Source organism: Panthera tigris, chromosome A3, assembly GCF_018350195.1.
Source record: "Panthera tigris isolate Pti1 chromosome A3, P.tigris_Pti1_mat1.1, whole genome shotgun sequence".
In the NCBI taxonomy this organism is placed as follows: Eukaryota; Metazoa; Chordata; class Mammalia; order Carnivora; family Felidae; genus Panthera; species Panthera tigris.
The window spans coordinates 62,703,077-62,728,448 of record NC_056662.1 but is presented as its reverse complement, the minus strand read 5'-3'; the positions used below and the strand labels follow the sequence as shown (position 1 = coordinate 62,728,448).

General features: G+C 42.8%; 1 protein-coding gene across 4 annotated transcripts in view; it reads left to right on the top strand.

Moving 5' to 3' along the window:
• THADA (THADA armadillo repeat containing) overlaps positions 1-25,372 on the top strand; it is a 327,215-nt gene that overhangs the window by 227,795 nt on the left and 74,048 nt on the right. For all 4 annotated transcript variants that reach the window (XM_007097838.3, XM_042981284.1, XM_042981287.1 and 1 more), the window contains 2 exons: positions 594-709; positions 20,582-20,676. In XM_007097838.3, the coding sequence (XP_007097900.2) occupies positions 594-709; positions 20,582-20,676 (211 nt within the window). The remainder of the gene's footprint in view (positions 1-593; positions 710-20,581; positions 20,677-25,372) is intronic.

Below are 25,372 nucleotides of genomic sequence, written 5' to 3'. Positions count from 1 at the left end.
AATGCGTCTGCCTTGGTGCCTCCATTCTGGACATCTCCGTGGAGAACTGCTAAAAATAAAATCTAAACAGTTTACAAACATCACTACCCTGTGCTTGCAAAGGCAGGCATCATTGTGGCCTGCTTCTTTGGCCAAGACTGTTCTGATAAACCCAGCACATGAGCCAGTTTGGACTGTGAGACCGTTGATTTTTCCCTCTTCAGCAAGACTTTGATTTTGAAAAGGTACATTTTTTTCATATGAGACCACTAACATAGAGCAAGTCGTTTGCCTTTCTTTGCTAAAATCAATGTATAGGTTTTCTGTAGCTAGTAAGCTCTTCGATCAAATAGCTGGTCCCTGAATAGTCCCCTTTGCTTGGAATTGTGCAGGGAACCCAGGGCATAGGCCGGGATCGAGGACATAGGGTTCTTACCAGTTGCTGTGTCTTCCCACACCAAAGTGGTTTTCTGCAAAGAAACCAGAGCTGTGTTCTGCAGGTGTCTGTTTTCTTTGAGGGGAATATTTTGAGGAAACCTAACAGGGAGGAACTGAGCATTTAGGAAAAATATATTTTCACAGCAGGATATTGCTTTTTCTCTTTTTTGGTTTAGGTTTTCCATTTGTTACAAGCCTCCTCAGACTCCAAATACAGACTGAATACATACTTTCAGCAGGAGCTGGCTGACGTTGCTGTTTGTACCAGAGCCAAACTCTGGCTGGCCGAGAGGTATGTTAAAACCCCACATGAGCGAGGAGTTATCAGGGGTTAGGAATACATTGGAGAATTGCTGTTTCTAGTTGTGGGAGTTTTAAAAGTCGTTGGCATGAGTTTTATAAACTTATTGGAGTATTTATCTTTTTAGAACTTTGGGTTGTGGTAAAGAAAGAAAAATATTTTCCTGACAATTTTTCTGAAACTGCTCTATGGCTGGGGGGCATGTAATACGGCTTTTTATCAGTCCACCAATCAGCTTGTTTCTATTAATACCTGCCATGTGCCCAAGCCTGTGTCAGATGTTATGGCAATGAAAGGCAATAACTGACTAAATCATGTGGTACAAACTCTTAGGCGCCATGGCAATTCATAGATTAAAGATTGGGGTAAGACTTGAATAGGTACGGGGAGACCATTAGGGTGTGAATAAGAAAAAGACGTGGAAGTTGCCCCTTGTAAGGTAGGTAGTAGAATAGCTTGAATTTTGAATAATCAAGGCAAAGGAGTGTGGATACATTTATTTTTTCACTCTGGCCATTGTCAATTTATTGTGGAACTTAGAACATTTACTATGTGAAAGATGGAACAAAAAGAATTTCTCATTTAATACGCAGGGAGTCCTCTCTATAACATTGTGTTCAAATCTGTGTCTGTAAGACTCTGATGTTGGTAGGAGAGTGTTACTGCAAGGACCGCCCCCCCCCCCCCAACTGTGTCCTCTGTAAGCTCCAACACACTGGGTCCAGCAGAGGCCCACATGCTACCACATTCCATGCTGGAGTGTCTTGCATTTGGTTAGGAATCAGTGCATTGGTTGTCTAACATAGAAACCTTTTTTGTTTTTCAAAAACGAACTTTTGTTCCCTTTTGTTGGCTCCCTACCTTTTGGAGGCAGGAAACGGGTATAGTATGACGCCCAAAAGTCCGTGTAATCCAACAAAGTCTATTGAACACAGGCTGTAGCCTGTGGCCTTTGTGTTAGGAGATGGAAGGGACGCAGATATAGAAGAACTAGCTCTGACTTCAAGGAACTCACATCCAGGAGGTAAGGTAATAATTTGCATCCATATGACAAGGGTAATAAGAAATGTATGTAATAAGCACAGGAGTAGCCCAGAGGAGGGACGGGGAAGGGCCTTCAACAGATGAGTAGAATTTTACCAAGTGGCCGGGGCAGGGAGGGCATTCTGGGCTCGAGTAATATCAGAGTCAAGAACATGACTGCGTGAAATGGCAAGGCGACGATGGAGAACTATAAAGGTAGCTCTTCTGGAACCTAGTAGAAGGTACACGAGACCGCGGAAATACATGGAGGCCACTTGGCGAAAGCTCCTAAAGGAAACCTTTAGGCAAAAGGGAGCCCCTGAAGAATTTCTCAGTGTGTAGATGTGTGAGTCTCCATGTCTGTCTAAATACCTATAGCTTTGGATGGGGATATTGATGGGGAAATTCTCTCATGTCTGAAATGCCAGTAAAGTGATGGTTACCTCTTATTTTTAGACCAGTTTTTGTTTTCTCTCTTTTATGTAGAGAGAGCGAGTTGATTGACCATAAACTGCCTCTGAGCCTAGTATCGTTTGCTTTTCATGTGGCTTTTAGGTAACTCCCCTAAGCTGCCTTTTTTGGGAGAATAGGGAATTATAATCACATTTGTGCTCTCATCTGTTTATCAGTTAGCAGGCCAGGTCCTCCTAGCTGTTGTTTCTGGGGATCCGGAAGTCAGGGCTCTCCAGGAACCATCCTATGGAAATCTCTGTTTCCATCCAGGAACGCCCCAAGAGAGAACCTGAATCTCCTATTCTTCAAGTGCTATAAAAGAGTTTCTGCCCCCTTAGCCTGCTACCCTTTCATGGCTGTCATAAAAAATCATCATCTGCTGGCTTCCTGAGCCCATTCCTTCTTGTTGGGTGGGAAGGAGCAGATGGTGTAACAGGCCAGCATTTGAATGGACCTTCGTGCTGTGCAGTCAGTGCCTAAAAATGGGTGACCAAGCTGCCTTCAGCCTCCTCTTCAGCTGGAGAGGACACTGTGGCCTCTTTAACTTTCCCTCTGGTCCCTATTGCAGTTTTCTATTTAGGTTTTTCAGCATCATCACTCCCCCCCCCACCCCCCCCCACACATGCACTTTCTCTGATTTTTCTCCATGACATTCCAGCCCTAAAAAACAAAAGCATGAATCACCGCAGTTCACTGCGTTTCCACCTTCCTTGCTGAGAGTCTAGGAAAGCTGCTTTTATGTTTCCAGTACAGTCAACTCTTTATTATCCAAGTGTGAACTTTATACTTTGTGGGTGGTCTGTAGGTGGTTCCTAACCAGGCTTCCTCTTGCTCCCAACACACTTTTACCGTATTAATCAGGATGTGTTCAGAGCCTGAAATAAAATTTGGGAGGAAAGCACACTGCCAGAGCACAATTCATTCCAGAGCTGTGTATCAGTTTTTCTGTATTATCCACCCCATTGACATGATAACCTTGAGGTCCCCAAATAGAAAAGTGTAGAATTGAATGTTAGTGATGAAGCTTCAGCCTGCCCCGTGAGACACACCTGCCTTGTCCCTGAGGTCCTTTGAGAGTGTTGCTGTGGGAAGCTGTGTGTCTAATACCTCCATGCTCACGTGAGCCCATTCTGGGTCCTAATGGGCCATTCTTGAAGCCAACCCCTGTGTTCACGTTATCACCTGCCTTTCCCCTGAAAGACGTGGCAATGTGGAGTATTCCCAGTTCTAATGGGATGGTAACCTTCAGTTCTAATGCTGAAGAGACTCTTTATGTCTCTAGCAATTTACATATGAAAGAAGAATAAATGTTCCTTTGTGCCTACTCAGGATTTTCTGTATCTTTTGAGTATAAGCTATGAAACATTAATGTTATTGAAAAAAAGAAAGTTTAAATTTTTTATTCTACAATTTATTTGATTATTGACTTGAGTTCATTCAGTCCAATAAGTACATAAACATTAGTGAGGGTGTCATTTATTTGTCCTTTTATTCCCGAAGAAGGTTTTTTTAAAAAAAAAAAAATTCTTTGGAGCCATTGGATAACCAACCAATTCGGTTTTTAAAATTTTGACCCTGAAACTGAGAGCACATAAAATAAAGACTTTTGTCATATATTTATGTTTTGACTTTGCAAGATTAATTGGGATTTATATGAGGTGGTTAAGCAATAGCCATGGAGTTGTTGGGGAATTTTTGGTGATGAACGGCCAGCTGGCAACATGGCCTGAGGAGAGGCCTGGGCTTCTGCTCTTACAGGCCGCTTTTCATTCCAAGATGTCAAAGCCTTTATGGAAATCAGCTCATTAATCCTTCAAGTTCCTTCCTTCCCCTTTTTCCTCCATCCCTCCCTCCTCAGTCCAGGTCAGTGTCTCTCTCATGGCGAGAAGGCAGTTTACCGGCTACTGAAGGAAAATGAAGCCGACCCAGGCCAGAAGTGGGGTGTGCATTGGGGTCCGTGGCAGGCCTGGAGAGGCTGGCTGCAGGTGCTCTGCTAGGGCTATCAGCAGTCTCCTGCCGCCACTGCCCCTCCCCAAGCCCCCCCTCCCTGTGTGGCCCCGTCTGCCACCCTTGCAAATGACAGATTCTAGCCCTGCTGCCCCAACTGGATTGTAGGCCCCACCTAAATAGGAAGGACTTTTCGAAAGCCCTGTCAAATAGGACTAAGAGGTGAAAAGACTTACTCTTTTGATTAAGAATTGGAATTATTATTTGGGGCTTAAAATTTTTCGGAAATCAATTTGGTTATAAAAGGAAGAAGTGTGTGTGTGTGTGTGTGTCTGTGCCCGCGTGCGTGTGTGTGTGTGTGCGTGTGTGTGTGTGTGTGTTTAGATAAATGTGGTGAACTGAATGAACCATCAGACTAAATAAGTACAATGGATGATGGGATGACCAGGAAGAAAAATGTGCGCCACTAAATTTTTTTCACCTTTTTTTTTTCTTGGTTGTCAGTGTAGTGTATGCTTATCCTAGAAAAGTAGGCAAGTGCGAAATTTGAAAGCGAAGAGAATTTAAGTCTGCTTTTACCAACATTTGGGTGGAAACCACCATTTCTAGTTCACAGTTTTATGTATGTACTTACTTCATCTTTTCTCCTGTGCCTTTTTTTTTTTTTAACAGAGTTGAGGTTGTGCTGTAGCTATAAGTTAGAGCTTACTTTTTTCACTTAACAGTTTCATGAAAGTATTGGCTATTATTATTAAAAACTCTTGATGATGGCCAAGAAGGAAAATAGTAGGATGTTTCCTCAAAAAATTAAAAATAGCATTACCATATGATCTAGCAGTTCCACCCAAATGAATTGAAAACAGGGTCTTGAAGAGATATTTGTACATTCATGTTCACCGCTGCATTATTCACAATAGCCAAAAGGTGGAAGTAATGTAAGTGTCGGTTGATGGATGAATGGGTAAACAATGTGATATATATGGACAACATGATATTATTCAGCCTTAAAAAGGAAGGAAATCCTGACAAGTGCTACAACATGGATGAACCTTGGGGATATAATGCCAAGTGAAATAAGCCTGTCACAAAAAGACAAATGTGGTTCTGATTCCACTTACATGAAATACCTAAAGTAGTTACATTCATGGAGACAGAGTAGAGTGGTGGTTGCCAGGGGCGGGGGAGGGGGAATGAGGAAGCAGCATTTAAAGGGTATAGAGTTGTAGTTTTACAAGATGTAAAGATTTCTGGAGTTTGTGACTCTTGGTATTGGCATTTATTAAGTACCCAGATTGGCTGATGGTGAGTTTTTACTTTAGGCAGTAGTTCTTAATGCTGATGGCTGCATATTAGAATCATCTGGAGAGGTTTTAAAACCTGATGCCAGGTTCCCCCTCCAAAATTTCTGATTTTTTTTTGGTTGAGGGTGTGGCCCAAGAACTGGTAGTTTTAAAACTCTCCAGGAGATAGTAAAATTCAGTCAGATTGAGAGCTACTGATGTGTTCTTGTGCCCTATTGTGTCTCACATCTCCTTGAGAAAGAAGATGAAGGATGAACATCGAGCAAAGTAGCAGTTATGTTAGAGGGCACTTGTGTTTTCTTCTAAGGCCACAGATCATTTAGGAAAGTTGGAACGACCATTCCTGTAGCCTGCTACCCAGAAGATACAGTCAATTACCTCTTTAGTGCCACAGATGTGCCAGTGTGAGGGGCCACACTGTTGTGCACTTTCATATACGAGTGAATTTCTGGGATAGATTACTTGAAAGATGCCTCAGCAAAGATATATTAAGTTATGTCAGTTGCCATCAGAAGTGCCATTTAAACCTGATGCTCTGGTGTGGTCTACTGTCCTAGAAGCTTATGGCTCATTTTTGGTTTTTGAGGTAAGGCTTGAATAGAATAGGCTATATACCTGTATCACTTTCTTCAGCAAATATTTATTGAGCCCTGCTGTATGCCAGACTGTATTAAATACTGCAACTATCTATTCAAACCAAACTTCACTGTAGAGTAGTCAACAGAACAGAGTCTTATTCAATAGAATCCTAGACCTAAAAACTCTCAACTGGAAAGAATCATGAAGTTCATTGCAGTCCACTCCCATCCTCATGCATATGGGAGAGTATATAGCTCAGAGAGGTTAGGAGATCTGTTTGTTTTCTCACAGCTGACCAGGGCAGGGGTGAGATTCTATCTGATAACAATTAACATTAGGTCCCTCTTCCTTGTGAGGCTCTTTATACTGCACCCCATTCTCTATAGCTGTTCGGTTTCTTTATGTCAGGCTTTAAATGGTGTCACCTTACATATTGTCTAGAACAGTGTTTCTCAGACCTTAATGTACACGTGAATCACCTGGGGATCTCCTTAAAAATGAAGACTCTCATTCAGTAGGTCTGGGATGGTGCCTGAGATCTTGCATTTCTGACAAGCTCTCTTGCAATTATGATGCTGTTGGTTCTGGAACACAGTACATATTTTGAGGGCCAAGGGTCACTGTGGTCATCCAATCCATGCCTCTTTGAAATACTCCCACCTTCACACCCTCATTCTTAAGAGCTGGAGCTTAGGGACACAGGAGAAGGCTAAGACTACTGAAGGTGTCAGCCCAGAATTCTTTCCCCGTCCACCTGGGATGACCTTCCCGGAGGGGCTGCATGGCTCCAGCACTTCCTATGAGGAATGTACACTCCCTTGTCTGGGCAGCCATCCCAGTGGCCTCAGTGCCTAGGGTAGGACCAGTGCTTGTTGGCATGCAGGGAGCATTATCATTATGAAAATAACAGTCTGATAATCTGGTGAGAAAAACAGCCTCTCAGGAAGACAAGAAGAGGTCCCAAGGTTACTAGGAAAACAACCTTGGGCAATACAGTTTTGAGTAAAACAGTCCTGATGGGGAGAAGAGATGGTGGAGGGCACTAATGTTTGCTGAAGACCACTCTTCGTGCTAGACTTAATGATTTGCTACAGCAAGTTAGTTCTTTTTTGCAAAAAGTATTGGCTATATGATCCCTCCACCTCCCCATACGGCTTCCCCATCAGTGCTCCTGACACCCCCTGTTCACTCCTGCGTGTGCTTCTCATGTGCTCCTCCATGTCCCCAGTGCTCACTGCCAGCCACTTCCACATCTCCTTCCCTGTCCACCCCCTTGTCCACTCTCATCTGTTCTCCCCATTTTCTTTCTTGGTTATTGGGCCCAACTAAGCAGAGTGGTGAGCTCCTTGATGGCCTTGGATTTAAATGTGCAAGGAAAATCTGCTCACAGAAGATGAAGCTAGGATGGTTTTTTTGTGAGGCAATCCCACTTCTGCCCCAGGGGGTGTCTGTGGCCAGCTGCAGAAGTTCTGGTTTGGGATTCTGTTTTGCTTGACAGCTGAAGATGGCCTTTACTTTCTAGCCACCAAATTTATTCACACAAGAGAGTATACTTCCTAGGCAGGAATACAGGGGTTTAGGTCCGATTTGGTTTTCCCACTGTTCCTTAGCCCTTCTCAAATCCCTCGTGCCTCCTGGACCACCCCCCCCCCCACCCCCCAAGGAAGAGGTCCTTCGTTTGCAACTGCTTGAAATAAAGAGAGGCCTCAGCCCTATGCCACAGCTGCAGGTTGCTGCTTCGCTCCCATGCTGCTGAAATGAATCCAGTCAAGAAGGATTGTTAAAATATTCTGATGCTCATGTGGCATTTTAAGGCTATCATTTGTGGTCCCTGCCAAAACTTTAAGGGAAGCAAGTCCTAACAGGGATGGATGGGTTGGTTACATAGCAAGTTTCCAGGCATTGCTGGGGGGTTGGGTTTTGCTTTTTCGGTCTGTTTCTTCTTTGCTCTTTTTTTTTTTTTTTTCCAAAAAAGATGTATTCCCAATACTCCTGTCCCCCCTTCTTTTTTAAAACTGTTTTTCTTTCAACCCCCAGATTTTACAGGGGACGGAGATTGCCATTAGGACTACTCTGAGCCCTCCCGCTCAACCTACTTGAGCCTCACATGTATTTGAAAGATGAGAGAGATGAAGTTGGTGTATCTCAGACCCAAGCTTGTTGAGATTTGTTTGCTTCTCTCTCAAACTTCTCAGAAATGTTTAAGGTCAAGCAAGATACCTCGGGATGAGATCCTGTTTGTATTTTTTAAAAACAGAGAGAACCATTGAGTTAACACGTTTCAACCCAGACCAGTGGACGAGATACAAAACATTTTCCTCATTCTATATTCCTTTTAAAAATAGGTCACATTTTGAAGGAATAAGGTGTTTGAGAAGAAGTGAAGCTTGAGAATATATGAGGTATTTCTTGTTGACAGTCTGAGCTTATGGAAACTTGTCAGGTAAAAGTAGTCACAAGAGATCAATATATTAAACTGAGCCTTTGAGCAAGTTGCCCAAGATCAAAGCTTCTTCATATTGCAGTGAGAAATAAAAATAGGTCTTCCAGGCAATGACACATCAAGAATCCCGCTGCCAATTGCTGATGCTTTCTACTTTTCAAATATAGAAATCTGCAACCCTAACCTGGAAATGGCACTTAGTTCGATAAAGGACTCTGAAATATCTGTCTTGCTCCACCTGTAGCTGTTGGCTTATAGACGTATTGCTGTTGGAAGATTTGGGCAATGTTGTCATTGCCCAGCTTGCAAAGGAGTGCAGCCTTTAAGTGTCCTCAACACATTTTCCTAATGTTATGTAAAACACTAATATAGTGGGTTATTTTTTTCCCTGTAGCATGTAACATGTTCCATCTTTTGGATAAATCAACACATGGAACCATTCCCAATGAACTCCAGCCAATTCAGATTCACAAACAGTACAAAGCCATGTAGTAGGCACAGTGGGGAACATAGAGATGAACGATGTCATCCCTATTTCAGAAACCACGTAAATAAAACAGGTATGGATTTCATCAACTGTAAATAAATAAGAATATGGTGGATTCCGGAATGAGGTCAGAGGGTGTGACAGGAGCCAGTTTGTGGGGTTGGGGTGCCAAGGAAGTCTTCTAGGGGGAGGGAAAAGTCTTTAAAGGCTGGCTGAGATTTAATTGTTAGATAAGGTTAATTTTCTTCGATTGGAGAATTGAGTGAGGTTAGACTGATAGAGAGCCTGTGTTGCTAAATAAATTGTGAAGGTCTCATTGCCCAAGTACAAAGGAAGGAATCTTAGCACAGTGCTCAGCATTGTGGGAACCACTTTAGGCATATATAATGGAGTCTCTGTTGTCAGAGTTTAGTGATGGTTCAGTCTGGTTGAAAAGAGAGCTTATCCATGTGAAACAACCAACAGTGACGTGCATAAAAAAGTTCTAATTCTATAGTGCATATAATAAGTACAAGGATTCAGAAAAGAATGTGGACAGTCAGGGGAGGCTTTGCTTTATAGGGGAGTTAGGTATTTGAGATGGGTCCTAGAGCATTGGTGTGATTTGGAAACACTAAAGGTGGTAGGAAAAGAGCATGTCCAGATTGTGGACGGCATGGGTGAGGGCACACTGTAGAGAACACGTGTGGTATATTGTGTGCCAGTGAGGGATAGAGCTGAAGAAGACCTGGTGTGTTTTGGAGAGCAGTACAAGATTTGATAAGAGACCAGTTGTAGCAGGCCTTAAATGTCAGCCAGAGGAATTTGGATTTGATCCAAGAGTTAAGAGGAAGTCAGTGAGCTTAGGCTTACACTGGTAAATAGGCTGCTGTCTCCATGCACAAGAGATACACTGAGGAGTGTGTTAAATCTTTCCAGCCTCTCCCAGTGATCAATAAAATTTCCAGCCCCTCCTGGTGGTTAGCAAAAGCTCCCTGGTAGCCATCTACCAGCTCTCTGTCACCTGGAAGCCCCTGTTGCCTGCCTGGCAGCTGGTAATGGGAAGAGAAATGCTTCCTGAGTGCTTCGTAGACTGCATGGCTGTTGTCTTCTCAGCATTGCCAAGAGGACCATCAAGCCACAGAATGTATAGCAGGAAGGGAATTTAGAGATCATCTAGTCCAGTGGAATCCTTTCGTTAAGTAGAAGCTTAAGTGGGAGTTCAAGGTGTTGAAGATAGTAGAGAGAACATATGTGGTACAAGCAGGGGTGGGGGCCTGGAGGCCCACCCACATGGCCCCTCACCCATTGGGGGCTCCAAAAGGGACTAAGAGGAGCATCCCGACTTCCTATTTCAAAATAGGAATCTAATCCAAACCAGTATTTGTAGATGAGAAATTAGGCACAAGAGGGCAGGTGACTTCTTCCTACTTGACTTCCTACTTCCTACTTCCTTCTTTGGATGAGCCAGCCAGCTTCCTACTTGATAGATGTGGCTGGCTCTGGAGGTGGCCCATGTTGGGCTATAAATAGCAAATTTATTTTCTGCCTCATGATCCATTTCCTTCTTCTACTGTGGCCTGATCATCCTCATAGCATATTCTGCAACCCCGTGCCCTTGGGCTGCCCGACACCCTTTTCCAGGAACTGCCCTCCTTGGACAGGGACCCATGCTCTAGACCTTTTGCCATCAAAAGTTAGCTATCGAAGACCCTCTTCCTTTAGAAATCTACTTTCAGCTAGCTGACTGCCACTGCCCCTTGAGCCGGCCAACAAATCATGCTAGCATGTTACTAAGTTCTAATATGTATGTAAGTTCATTCTCCCGGATCATACTGCTATTTTTCAGCAGCAGTCTTTGGAGACAGTACCCTTAGCTGAAGGCAGGTCTTCAGGCAACACACTGACCTGGCAGGACGCTTCTTTAGGCCTTGCTTGGCCTCCTGGTTCTCTGCCCTCATACTGAGCTGACTCAGCCCTGGCACTTGTGTCCTGCGTGACCAGGCTTCAGCTGCCTCCAGGAGGGCTTTTGGGGCATGGGGACTGGTCTTACATGAATAGACCAAAGGAGCAGCTTCAAGAGAAACCCTTCAGAGTCTCACTATCCTTCCTATCCCCTGCGCATGATACCCAGGCTTCCTTAGTGATAGGATTGGCCCGCACACCCCTAGAAATAACATTTTCCCAAGCAGTTTGGGGTACTTATTCCAGGGCTCCCTGCCTGAACCCAAAGCCCCTGTGTTTCTGGGTGACCACAGGGAGGGTCACGTTGAGAGGGACTTGGGGAACGGAAAAGTCTCTAACCTGCGTATGCACTTTGTGAAGTTGAGTAGAGGCAGAGTATACTCGAGGTTAGCAGGTCTGGGTTCTGGTCCCTGTTCAATTCTAAACCAACCATGCGGGGCTAGCCATTTTGTTTGGGACTCCATTTTGTTTGGGACTCCATTTTTATCTGTAAAGGGGGAAGCTGTAACATGATGGTGGGAAACCGATGAGGGCAAGGAAGGATGTGGTGAGTAATGGGCATGAACGTACAGAAGAGCTGAGCAAATAGAGGAAACATCTATTGTCAGATAATTAAGTCTTTATCAACATAATCAGCCAGGTTGAAAATGGGCCTTTCTGTTGGCCCTTACAGGAACGGCTGTGCCTGGAGCCTGGCTTTTCACCAGACTGGATACAGGACACAACACCACAGCCTGTGGCTGCAAACCAAAATACTCTCCTTGTTTGGCATGGTGTCTCACTTTTCATCTGATTGTGTTTGGGACACATAGATATAATTTGTCTAAAAAACCTTGATTCTATTCTTAGTTTTTGCCCTAATCTTGGGCAGGTCACTTGAGCTATATGAGCTACTTTGTTGATCTGTAAAAAATGGGAATAATAATGCCTATTTTTTTCTTCCCTCTTAAGAATCTTATAAAGTAGAAGTATTTTTTGAAGACAAAACTTTTAATAAAAGGTAGTTGATATTATGATTATCATCATTACTATTATTACCAGGGATCATTTCCAAGTGTGTGCTTTGCCAAGTGCACGTTAACATAGTTCTGTTGACTGTGCTGTTGGAAATTCTCACCTTGTGATCTACATACAGACTTCTCATGCAGCTTCTCGAAGTTTTTATTCACCTTACTTATTTATCCTTTTTAATAATCCTGGGGAGAAGGCAGGGTTTGAAAAGAAAAGGGACTTCTGTTAACATTTTATATAATAACTGAAGCTATATATCCTCCAAGCCCCAAACTGTACAATAAAAGTTTTCTTGGATACTACTTTTTTCCCATAATTCCTAGCACATAGCTTATTAAGTTATTAACCAGCAATTTCTCTGGCAGCATATTAAACTTTACTTTTAAACAAGTCACAGAGGGGGGGAAACATGCATCTCTCATAAAAGGAATAAAAAACATACACCCTCTAAAACGATTTCCCCAGGCTTTGAACAAATCCCAAGCCCCACACAAGGTCTCTTTTTCCTCATTCTCTGCACATAACTTGAGTGTTAGTACATTAATGAGAAAAAGATGCCTAATAGAAAGATGGAAAAATATGAGGGCCTCTGGGGGGGGTGTGGGAGGCTCCCTGAGGGTCTTCTGAAAAGGCAGGTGAGCCTTAATGGAGGGAAAAGGCAAAGCCTTGGCCTTGAGATTGCGGGCTTCCTCTTGAGCAGCAGTTTTGCCAGGGAAGCAGAGGCAGCTGTGGCCTGGGCCCTGACCTACGCAGTGCCCTGGTGCCTTCGACAGATTGCCTGTGCCTTGTGGAGTGCCTACCCAGAACCCTGGTAAAGTGGTTGGGGCCCTGTTTTCACAGATTCCATTCCCCGGAACAAAAGCTGCTTTTCCAGGGGAAGCCCCATGTGCTGTGCAGCGCAATGCTGGAAGCTGGGGCTCACAGCTCCTGGTCTCTTGCTTTGGGCATGGCAACTCGGTCAATTCCCTATGAGTTGGTCAACCACCAGAGCAGGGCATGAAGATGGCTTCACTTTAAAAGGAAAATTCAAGTAGGAGGGCTACAGGGCAGCCTCTATATGTGGGTGTGAGTATAAACACTTGCAAAGCTCCGACCAAGGAAGGCTGGATGGAAGCTGGAGCGTACCATAAAAATGCAGCTCAGCCGTCACACCCCCTCAGGGGAGGGCAAGGTAAACGAGCAGCCCTGGGTAGCCAGCCAGATCCTGCGTGCTGCTGCCAGCTGGCCCTGCATACAGATCTAAATTCTGGATGTTACAGTGGGGGAAAATAACTTGTTTAAAAATATACATTCTGCAATTCATGACCATTTGGCATCTTGGTTTAAACAAATCCCCTATTGTTCCTCCAAGAATGCCATGTGATGGTTGCTTGGCTGGGGGCTGTGGTAAAAATGGAAATCAGCAGGGAGAGAGGGGTTCTTTTTTATTTAATTTACACTTCCACATTTATATGACTTAATGTGGCCTGCATCAAAGAAGTACCTCCTGGCTCCTAACCCATAACAGCTCTTCCTTTTATATCCAAATGTAAGGAGAGGCAACTCTGGTCTGTGGGCAGCTACCAATGCAGAGACATGAACTGCCTAGGTTTGCAAAGATGGCCAGCGGGATCTCTGGGAGACCAAAGGATGGTCAGCAAAACACTGTGTCAGGTCGCCCATTCGGATTGTCCTTGGAGACTGTTTTCTGATGGTTAATTAGGGAAGGTTTTCTTGGAGGACAGGCTTTGAAGTGAACTTTCAATAAAGGACATGGTGTGGCTGGACATATGTCACTGGGGAGATTGTAGCAGGATATGGGAGGATGTTCTAGACTCTTTTCCCCCTCTCCCTCTCCTACCACCTCCTCTCCCTCATTATTCTTCTCTTGCCCCTTCCCCCACTTCTCACCTGCCTTCTCTCCCCTTGCTCCCCACCTACTTTTTCTGGTTTTCTTCTTTCCATCCTATTTTGGGCCTGATGGTGGTCCCTGGGATATTACTTCATTAACACCCTGGCTGGCTCCATGGTAAGAGGCTGCTAGTGCTTTTTGCGCATTGTGGTTGAGAGCGGAAGCCGTCTGAGTAGGAGTGAGGCTGTGTAGGGGCCAGCATTAGAGCCCGCAATGGGTTGTGATGAGCCCCTACTAGGACTCGAGCTCCAGAGTCATTTTAAGCCATCATGCTTGTCACCTGCACCTGTCTGACTTTCTGGCCTTCATTTGGTCCCTGCATGTGGCAGGCATGTTCTCACCATCGTATCTGCTCCAGTGAGCTCTCCTGCCTGGATTCCTTCTTCCCCTTCCCGAGCCAAATCCTTCCGTGTCTCCAGACCCCCTCCTCCATGACATTCCCTCTGATTGTTTTTTTATACCATAAGCTCTGCAAGATCAGAACTTTCTCCTCTCCCTCCCTTTCTGTCCCAAGTAGGATATCCCCCATGGTACTCAGTAAATGTTTCTAGATTAATGAGGTTAAGTCATGAGTCTGATTAGGCTTCTAGGGGAGTTAGATATTAGATAGTTAGATATTAGATAGTTAGATATTAGATAGTTCTGGATATTAGAGGGATCTCAGACCCTGACTCTGTTGAAGTCCAGATACAGTCATTTGACTTAGAGACCTTAACAGACACTAGCAGTCTACAGCCATAACAGCTATTTCCAGCCCTCTGAAGATGACAGTGAATGCTTCTGGGAGAGCGTAGTATGCCCAAAGTGAACTGTCTGTCCCTTCTAGGGGGCCCACCAAAGCTTCACACTAGTGAGTGGGGATCTCAGCTTTCCAGCATGGATTGGGCTGGTGGGGTCCCACTGGCAGCTTCAACCCTTTGGGGCTTTTGAGTTCTGAAAGGTCACTCCTAAGCTCTCCCATTGGGTGTTTCACTCATCCTCTATGATTTCCTGTTGTCTTCCCCTCCCATGTCTCCTTTGCATTTCTCATTATTCTCCAAACATGTCATGTGTCTTTGGACATGCTGCTTCTTCTGCTGGGGTCACTCTGCCCATGTTCTGTATCCCAGACTTCTCATTCTCCAGCTTTTTGCCAAGTCACTTCCTGACTCACCCAGGAGGACTAGGCAGGTCCCTCTTCAACCATCCTTAATTTTTACTCTGTCAAACCCTTCTTTTGGGCCACCCCTCATACTCTAATATGATTGGTTGCTTGTTTCTCCCACTAAACTAGTGGCTTTCAAGATTTTTTGACAATCACTTGAAACAGATAATTTTACATATGACCTAATGTGTATGTGTGCTGTGTCTATGTGTGTATATATGTATACACACATGAATTCTTGCATAGTTTGAGATTATGATAATATTTATATAAGACATGAACAGTCTGTTAAAAAAAATGCAACAGAGAGGAAATTTATTCAAGTTGTAGCATATTTAGTTTCAGGAATGTTTGCTTTCAACATATCCACCATCACTTTGGATACCAAGCATAACCCTGTTGAATCCATTCAGTATAATGTGGGGTGGTTTATTACCTGGAAGGGAAAAAAGGAGAACAAATCAATCAATGTTTTTATTTAAAATAATTGCATTTCATAAATTATTGACTTCTAACACCAAAGGTAATTTATTAAAAACTGATCCCGGGCAAGGACTTTATGGAAACAAGTGAAGGAAATAGTACACCTTGATGAACTCTGATTATATTTTCCTCCTCCCTTTCCCTCCCTCCCTCCTTCCCTTCTTCTTTTCCTCCCTCTCTGTCCCTCTTATCCTCCTCCTCTCCCTGCCTCTGTTGCCCCAAATCCTCTCTGTTTCCCCTCCCTCCTTCCTCTTCTCCTTCCCCTCCCTTCTTTTCTCTCTGTTATGCTGGTCACCACTCATATGAATGTTGATTTCATAATCAACAAAATGGGTCATAACCTACAATTTAGAACACTATTCAGGACTCTAAGTTCCTTGAGGGCAGTGACTATGTCACTCAATCATTTTATCTTCATATTTCCAAACCCTGGCACTACTGAGAGCTCTCAGTAGCCTCTCAGTTAATGTTTTCCGAATGAATGGGCCTCAGTTAAGAACCTCTGTAGCCACCGGGATTCCGGAAGGGACAGGAGAAGTGAATAATTTATCTCAGACTTCCCAGGAACTCCTGCTGTCCTCTAGACACTGGGGCCATTGTGGACGTGTCTGGGGAGCCCTACTCTCTCCGCCCTGCGTTCTGCCTCCCCCCAATTTCCAGGAGAGAGGGCAGGAGGTTTAATGAAGTGCAGAGATTTCCCAAGGCAGAAACGGATTAATCAGGTTCTCAGGTGGTTATTTGTCAAGGGACAAATGTTTAAAAAAATAGAAGAAAGTGAGATTCTTAACAAGCCCTTTGTTCGATTTTATATATGTAAACTTGGTCCTCCTAGTACCCGGGTCCTGCTGCTCCTTCCACAGCCTCCGTTCTGCCGTCTTTCAGCCCATCTGTTAGACCCTGACCATTTCTGATTTTTTTTTTTTTTTTGAACACTCTAAATCTCTACTATACCATACCCCATGCCAGGATTTTTCCATTTGGGAGTAGAAAAAAATCCCCAAGCCCACCAAAACCCTGTGGGTTGGTTTCCTGTCCAGCTGGCTTGCTGTTCCCTGGGATTTTATTCCCATCATCAAAGTGGCTTCACAGACCGAGAACAAACCTCTGGCTCACCCTGAACTCACAGTGTACCATTCCCAAGTCCGAATAAATACCAAGTAATAGTGAGAGAAAGAGAAAGACAACACAATTATTTTCCTGACCTAGAAGCCAGTTCAGAGTGAGGCCCAACTCTAACTCCAGACAGGGATATTATGTGGCTGTGATTGTGGCTGAGGCTGTGGCCATGGCTATCCTTGAGGGTAGAGCCAAGAACAGTGGACTCTAAGCCAGAATTTTTCTCTGATTCTGTCTCAGAGGAAAAGCCAAGGATGGACTCCTTTGTGGCCCAACCCTCTGTTTCCTGGAATCCAAAGCAGCAGCATTTGAGGGAGTCCCCCACAGTCTCATTGACTGTGTCAGACCTGGCCCAGAGCCTCTCTGTTATGGGGGCAGAGTGGTCCCGGAAGTGTCCCAAGAGTCCAGCAAGGTCGACAACCGGTGCCAGGTCCAAAAAAGATACAGAGCACTTCAACCAGGCATGGAGCCCTAAAGACTGCCTACCTTTCCTCTATTCATTTAGAAATTTTAAAAAAATACATTAACTTAGCTAAAAATATCATGGAAACTAGGCTCCTCATCAGAGTTGAAAATCAAACCAGCTTTCCAGAAATTTCCCTTTACGGTTCTGTATGGCTCCACCAACAGGAAAACATCCAGGATGAAAAGCTATGACTCTAAGGCCATATGGGAACAGGCAGTGCATTTTTATACTAAGAAGCACTCAGTTGGAATGAAGTATCCTGTGTCCTGAAAGCCCAGCCTGCCTTATTCTTGTTCCTACTTTTCAGCACATTCTCTAATCTTCCCACCCTGATCTTCCCAGGTCTGTGGACAAGCCAGACTAATTCCTTCCCACGTCTGTTGCCGCCTCTTAGAATGCCCTTCCCTGTCAACTTTGTCTAGTTAAATTCTTCCCATCTTTCACAGCCCGGTTGGAATTACATCTTCATAAACCTTTTTCATTTCTCCAGTCCACCTTGATGTTCTTTCTCTTAACTCCTTACATCCTGTCCCAAAGTTTGCCGTGATTTTTGCCTCCATAACTGGACAGAATTCTCTGAGGTCAGAAATCATCTCATGTACCTCACTTCCCAGGACTTAGCTCAAAGCTAGTGCTTTGAGGGGATTCCATCTGCTACCTGCAGGCCACTTACTCAGCCCTGTGCTACCTATCTAATGATTCATTAACCCCAGCATTGGCTCTTCTCACTTTCTTTCTTCAGTGCCCCTTTTTGTGGCAGAGGGAAGTCCTACCTGTTAAACAGTGGCAACACTAGAATTGCAAATTATACCATCAAAGAAGTTTTCATAAGCTGGGCCTTTCACAGGGAGTAGAAGAATAAAGACAGGAAATTAGAATTAAGAGAACTGGGGAAAATGAGATAGAAACAAAAAAGATAGGGGGAGGATTAGGGAGAAAAATTCCAAAAAGATAAAAGTTTTAAGCAACGACAACAAAAAATGGAACCGTAAAGTACTATAAGAAAATGTGGGAAAATTAAAAAATTTTATATAAAATTTATATAAAAGTGTAAAACCCAGGAGGCATAAATAAAAATACTAATATATTTGGCTGCATAGAATTGAACATTAAATTGCAAAAAATATATAAAGTTAAAAGACAAATGATAAACTGCAAAAACATTTGTAACACATGTGACAAAAAGTAGGTTTCCTTAATATACAAAGAGCTCCTATGAACCAATAAAGAAAAGACCCACAACATAACGGACAGGGGAGTTGAAAACATTGCATAGAAAAGGCAATTCAGGTATCTTTTTTGAAAAGCATATGAAATTATGATCAATCTCACTTATAAGAAAATAATTGCAACTTCAAATGATGAGATCTTGTTTTTCACCCTGGCAAAAGTCAAAAAGTTTAATAGTGCACTGTGTTGGTCAGGTTGTGGGAGACTAGAATTCTTACATGCTGTTGGTGAAAGTGTAAATTGGTATAATCTTTTTGGAGAGCATCTTGTCAAAATCCATCAAAATTTTAAATGTGCAAATACCTTGATTGATCTATTCAGCTTCTAGGAATTTCTCCCCTGAGTACTGATTTATATTTACAAAATTGATGTACGTATATATTCTTCCTCGTTTTTAGCCAAGTATCTTCAACAATCTGCGTTATTCCAAAAGGGGATTGGTACCTCTGACAGGGAGCAGTCTACAACCATTTAAAAAATGAGGCAAATCTCTGTTTTTAATGGAATGATATCCAAAATATAGAAGTGAAAAAAAGTAATGCCTAGAACTTAGCATATAGTAAACCACTATTTCTGTAAAAAATAAACAAGTGGGTAACTATAGATAGATGCTTATAAATGAACAGAATGTCCCTGCAAGGACATACTGAAAATTAGTAATAGTGGTTGACTCCAAGGAGCAAAATATGAGTAGAGGGCAGTGGTTGGAAAAGAACTTAATTTTCACCACATGCCCTTTTATGCTGAATTATTTTTATGCCACGTGCACATGTTACCTATTTTTTAAAGCTCATTAAAAAAAGTAGCTAGGTGCAGGTATGAAATTAGGCCAAATGTAGGGTATACATATAAGCAATGGGTCATGGTAGGGTAAGAGTCAGAGCGAGCAGTTACTATAGAGGAAGCAAGTCAGTAGGACAGAAATGAGGCAGGTCAGCAACAGAGAGACCTTGACACAAGATAGTTTTGTTTTAAATCATAAGTATCTGACTTGCTTTTCATCTGCCAGCCTAGAATACGGGCATTTTGGGACAGAGTAGGGAAATGGTAAAACTGTTAAAATGCAGGGAATGAGACGGATGGGTTTAGGGGCCAAGTGTATGGAATCTCACTGGCAGCATCCCTGTGCCATCCCATGATCTTAGGTTGGGAGCAGAACCGGGCGGGAACAAGCACCGATGGAGCATGTGCCATGACCAGGCTGCGAGGCGGTGTTCTGGTCGCTGTGCCACCTCGGAAGCTCACAGTGACTCACTTTGTGGTGATTAGGGTTCCCATTGTACAGGTCAGGAATGTGATTCAGGTCACAGGAGTAAGCAGCAAAGCCAGGATTCAAACCCAGATCTGTCCCTACTGTTTTTTTTTTTTTAACATTTATTTATTTTTGAGACAGAGAGAGACAGAGCATGAACAGGGGAGGGGCAGAGAGAGAGGGAGACACAGAATCGGAAGTAGGCTCCAGGCTCTGAGCCATCAGCCCAGAACCCAACGCGGAGCTCGAACTCATAGACCACAAGATCGTGACCCGAGCTGAAGTCGGACGCTCAACCAACTGAGCCACCCAGGCGCCCCTGTGCCTACTGTTTTTACTACTTAGGCTGAATTATTAGTACACCAAGGAGGTTGGGGCCCTTTTCATGGTCAGTCTGAACTGAGGCTCAGAGCCAGGGGACCTTCAGCACTGTTCTCAAAAGAAAGTCTTCATTTTTCCTTTTTTTTTTTAATCCAGACCTCTAAATCCAGGCCCACTTTTTTCCAGCATGTGATTCAAAGAGTAAAGTGAACTCCACATATTGAAAGAAGAAAAAATTCCATTTATTGGGAAAGGAATGTCTGTCGCAGTGTTTGTTAGCCCTTCTGTGTGTTTGTTTTTCAGCCGGTTATTTTAAGTCCATAGGTATGGTTTGTCCTATGTGATTGCAGTTCTCCTTCTCCAAAATGCTAAGTCAGTGATACTCGTAACCAATGATTTTCCCCCAGATCTGTCCACTTAAGAGGAAAATAATAGAATATAATTCCCTCTGCCAATCTCCTTGTTTTCAAATAACTAGGATAGGATATTGGTTTTTGTTTGTTTTCAGTTTGTTTTATTTGGAACCAGAGCATAGAGTTTTATCTGTTCTTTACTTGTGTATCCCCAACCTCCACCATATGCTCTAGGATTTCATTTCCTCACTTGACTTACTGACGTCTCTTCACCATTGGTGATTATCTGTCTTTTTTAGCATTCACCGTAACTCCGTAAGCCTCATGATATGCCTATTACAAAATACCTTTTTCTCTTCTGTGACCCAAGCCTCAGGGAGAGAAAATATCAATTTATCTGCTGTTCTTTACCTTTCTAGGCAAAATCCATGTTTGGTGACCAGAGCTGTATATATTGATATTCTCTTCCTGTTGACTCGCTGCCTTGACAAACCCACAAAAGGCAACCAGCCAGGTATGATTCATAGTTACATCATATTTTGGAACAATTACGGATCTTTGAAATACAGGTGGGGTTTCGAGTGGTTGTACCACACACTCCCCCAGCTTCTACTTTTGTGAAACTAACCACACATCAAAATTAAGCATAGCGTCATACGGCTACCTCATAGAAGCTTCTCAAGGAAACCTGTCCTTGTTTAGTTGGAAGTTTGCTATTTATTTTCAATTTTATCATTCAGGAAAGAGCTTGGACTCTACTCAGATGCCCTCTGTATTTCAGACACCTTGGCTTTTTTTCCTCTTCCATGCATTTTCTTTGGTAGTTTGTCATTTTCAGTAACTGAGAGTCCATTCTGCTCCATTCCGTGGACCTTACTGAGCTGGGCTCATTTGATCCTGGAGCCTGCATACCTGAGACTCTGTCTCAAATTTGCCCTTCACTGCTTTAAGCTCTGCCTTGAGGTATGTTCCTTGGTCAAGTATGTTTCCTGGTATGGGGCCCCAGATCCACATTACAATTGTTCTATTTTAATCATGATTCACAGAGTGGTTTTCTTAAAATGGAGAAGGGCAACTCCAAATTAAAAAAAAAAAATTTTTTTGATGTGTTTATATAAGAGGCTGCAGGAAGTGCTGTACATGAGTTCCAGGCCACAGACTGAAACTGATTTTCATCAACACAAACTGGAATGCAGGGTAATGAGCCTGCAACTGGTTAAAATCAGCCTCTTCTAATTGATTAGGCCTGTCTAAAAGAGGCTACAATTACAAAGTCACATTCTGAGTACAAGCAGGCCAGGCTTTTCCTCTGTTACATTTAGTCTGTCAATGATTTCTTGTCTTCAGTAAATATATTCAGGCTGTCAGAGTCCGGCTCTGTCCATATGGAAGCCTGTTCCCAAATTCAAACCAATTTAAATTGCTTTGAGGGGGAGGTGCGAAACCATCTCACCCAGATCAATGTATATTAGCCCACAAAGCCCCTGTGGCCATGCAGAGGTAAGAAGAACCTGCCTGGGCTTTCATCAGCTCCACATCCCTGCACAGGGGGAGCTGTTGTATCCGTTTGGTAGAATAGGATCATATAGTTTTATAGTTGTAAAACGGGCCTACTTTATGCCTCTTGTCCCAGCATAATTATTAATGGTGCCCCCCTTTACTCTTACAAGTGTCCCGGTTTGCACAATAAGTTATAGATCACCTTCGCTGTAGGAAATCCCAGGGTTGCGCCACCATATTTTACACTTGAACTAGGGTGCAGAGATTATAAATTGGGTGTTACCAAATAAGTTGTTTTTGGGTTTCCTCTATTTTTATATTTCAGTTCCAAATTCCATATAGCTTTATAATACTTCTCTGCTTAGTAGCTAAAGGACTTTGGCGGTGAAAGAGTTGCTCACGACTAACAAGTCCAGTCGTTAGAGTGGTTGACTGTAATCATCAGTTTATTTGGACTAAGTTTTTCTTGATGTATTAGTATCTTTATTCCTTGTCCGGAGGGACATTCCTTGAGTGTTTTGGAATTCCCTACTCTGTTCTCCAACCACCCACCCTTTATTGATGGCTGGTCTCCTTCAGGAAGATGACATTGGCCTTTTTTGAGCCATCCTTCCCTCCAAAGTCTTGCAGTATTTGGAATTTGTACCCCAGTTAAATGTGGTCACAAGCTGTGGTTTATTACTCAACAGTATTGCACTTGGATCGATGCATCATCCCTCTTCAGGTACTTTGCAGAGTAAGATGCGTGGGGGTGGGTACTCTTGCCCTTATTCTGTTCTGAAAGCCATAGCCCTAACTATTTTATCCTGCACTGCCCAATATGGCAGGACTCCTGAGCACTTGAGATGTGGTCCATCCAAATTGGAATGTTTTGTAAGAATAAAATACACACCACATTTCAAAGAGTTAGTATGAAAAAAAGAATGTAAAATTTCTCGTTAATTTTTTTATATTGATTACATGTTGGAATGATAATATTTTTGATATATTGGGCTAAATAAAATGTATTGTTAAAATTAATTTCACCTGTTTCCTTTTACTTTAAAAAATGTAGCTGCTGGAACATAAAAAATTATATATATGGCTCATGTTATATTCCTAACAGACAAGTAAGGATTTTATCCAGTCCTTTGGTGTTTGCCCACATAAGCCACAGATGCGTGTGCATGTCTGTGTCTATCTGTATGAATGTATGTAATCTTATAGTACATTCACACAAATAGTACTAACAAATTTTCCTTCTTTGAGGATGGAACTAGATTTTTAGAACTAACCAAATGTCAAATGTGATGGCAATTAAAGTGGATGGCACTGTTCAGGATAAAAACAAACTATGAGCTTAAAGTAATGAAATCTATTCTTATATGTTTCATAAATTGTTTCCAAAGGCAGTTTGAGCAACAGCTAAATATATCACCAAACAAGATGATCACTTATTTGGATGAGTAGACTACAATATGATTTTGAAATAATGTCATGACATTATAGTGTTACCTTGCAAGTAACTTGAAAGAATGGATCGTGCTGTAGATTCCTTGTCCCCCAGCTAAGTACATAGCAGGCCCTAACTATGAGGGTTTGTTATTAACTGATAGAAATGCAGAGTTTTCCTCAGTTTTTAGAATAGTAACAATTGTCATCAAGATACAAAGTCTTATTTAAATTCATGCATCAGTCAGATGTAAATTTATTTTCTGATTCAAATGTTATGTTTATATCATGTGTATGTTTGTAAATGTGTGCATATCTACCCCCATTATTAGCTCACGAAGCTGAGAGTAAGGGAGTATATCATTTAGGCTCTGAAGCCATATCCCTGGATTTGAATCCCAGGTCTGCCATTTACTAGTTTTGTGACCTTAGGCAAGTCAATGAACCTTTCTGAGACAGTTTTTCTCAATTGTAATTGGGGGTGATAACAGGATCTATATCTTAGACTGGTTTTCAACTAATATATGTAAATTCCTATGTATAGAATGTGCTTTGCATCACACAGAATAAGTGCTTAATAAATATTAGCTACTGTTAATATTATTATCATCATTATCACTAGCTAGAAACATGCATCTAATCCAGTACCCTGCAGCCCCTCACATTCACAGCTCTCCTCTTATTTTAAACATCTTTGGGAAAGAAGAAATGCCTGCTTTCCTAGGAAAATACTGAAGCATGGCATACCTGGGACAGAATGTCAGGAAATCCACTTGATTAAGGATGCTCCTGCCCCTCTGACTGATTCAAAAAAAGGGTCATTTTTTGTTGTTGTTCATTTACTTCTTTATTCATCAGAAATGACATGTTGGCATCAGACTCATTGAGCACCTGTAACTGGAGATACACATGCATATGATTTGGACTTGTAAGTAGGCACAGTAGGGTTTGTAGGTATTACAAAGGAAGTGTGTGTGGGATACACTGGAAGCACCAAAGAATGGAAAGTCTTTTTTTTTTAAGCTTTTAAATTTATTTTGAGAGAGAGAGCACGCACACACAAGTGGGGCTTGAGAGAGAGAGAGAGAGAGAGAGAGATTGAGAGAGAATCCCAAGCAGGCTCCATGCTGGCAGCACAGAGCCTGACATGGGGCTCGATCCCACGAACTGTGAGATCATGACCTAAATCAAGAGTCGGACACTCAACCAGCTGAGCTACCCAGGCGCCCCTGGAAGGTCATTTTTTCTTGGGAAGGCGGGGAGACTTCAGTTGAGCTGAATTTTGAGGGTGAGTAGAGATTAACTGCATGGTCAAGGTAAAGGTGGGCATTATAGACAGAAGGAAGACCATGGCCAAAGCCACAGAGACACGAGTCAGCACAGCCTTCAAAGAGCTAGGACAATGACCAGAGTATCAGTTCAAGACCAGGCAGGTGTGACTGGAAGGGAGGCTGCAGAGGCAGGAACTCAATCACGAAGGACCTCGTAGGCCAGTCTGAGGAGCTTGGACTTGACCCTGTAGACAAAAGGAGATTATTGAAGGACGTAAGACAAAGAGTGGCATTGTGTGGTTTTTTAAGACAAGGAGACATTTCCTTCTTTGCCCTCGTCCTCATAGAATTCTTAGGACCCTTATGAACCAAGTTCCTATTGTCGCTGAAAAAGAATGTAACTGAAAATCCATTAATGGAATGTCAGGGGGATTTGTCCAGACCTTGTGATCATCGGCACTGGGGGTCTAGGAGGTGGGAGTGGGGAGCAGAGAACCAGACTGAAGTTAAAGGCAGCACAGTGCTTCAAAACACTTGTCTTAGAATGGCGCCATCATGGGAGTTTCTTTCTCTTATTTTCCATTTTATGAATCTTACACACCATGATTCTGTTTTATTCATATGGGTGTATGTACTTGCATTTCAGCAGTAAATGAATCTAACTGAATCTTGAAAGTGCTTAATTATTCCGAAAGAAGTGAAGTAGTATCAGTTTCAGGGAAACTTTTTTTGGTTGGAGGAGGGTCTGTCCATCTCCTCTCAAACACTATTCTGTACGTGACCTTGGAAAGCTATTTCTATCTCTAAAGTGTCTTAGAACCACATTGAGGGGCTGGGGCATAAACAATGAGAAAAACAGTGAGGGGGAAAGGCAGAGAAGACGATTAGAAAAGCTTAAGATAATGATGTGTTTTGTGTGATTCAGACTTTTATCTTCATGCTTCCCCAGCCTTTGAGGTTTCCTCAGCCATTAACTAGGTTTTAAAAATTCCAGATCTGGGGGTTTTG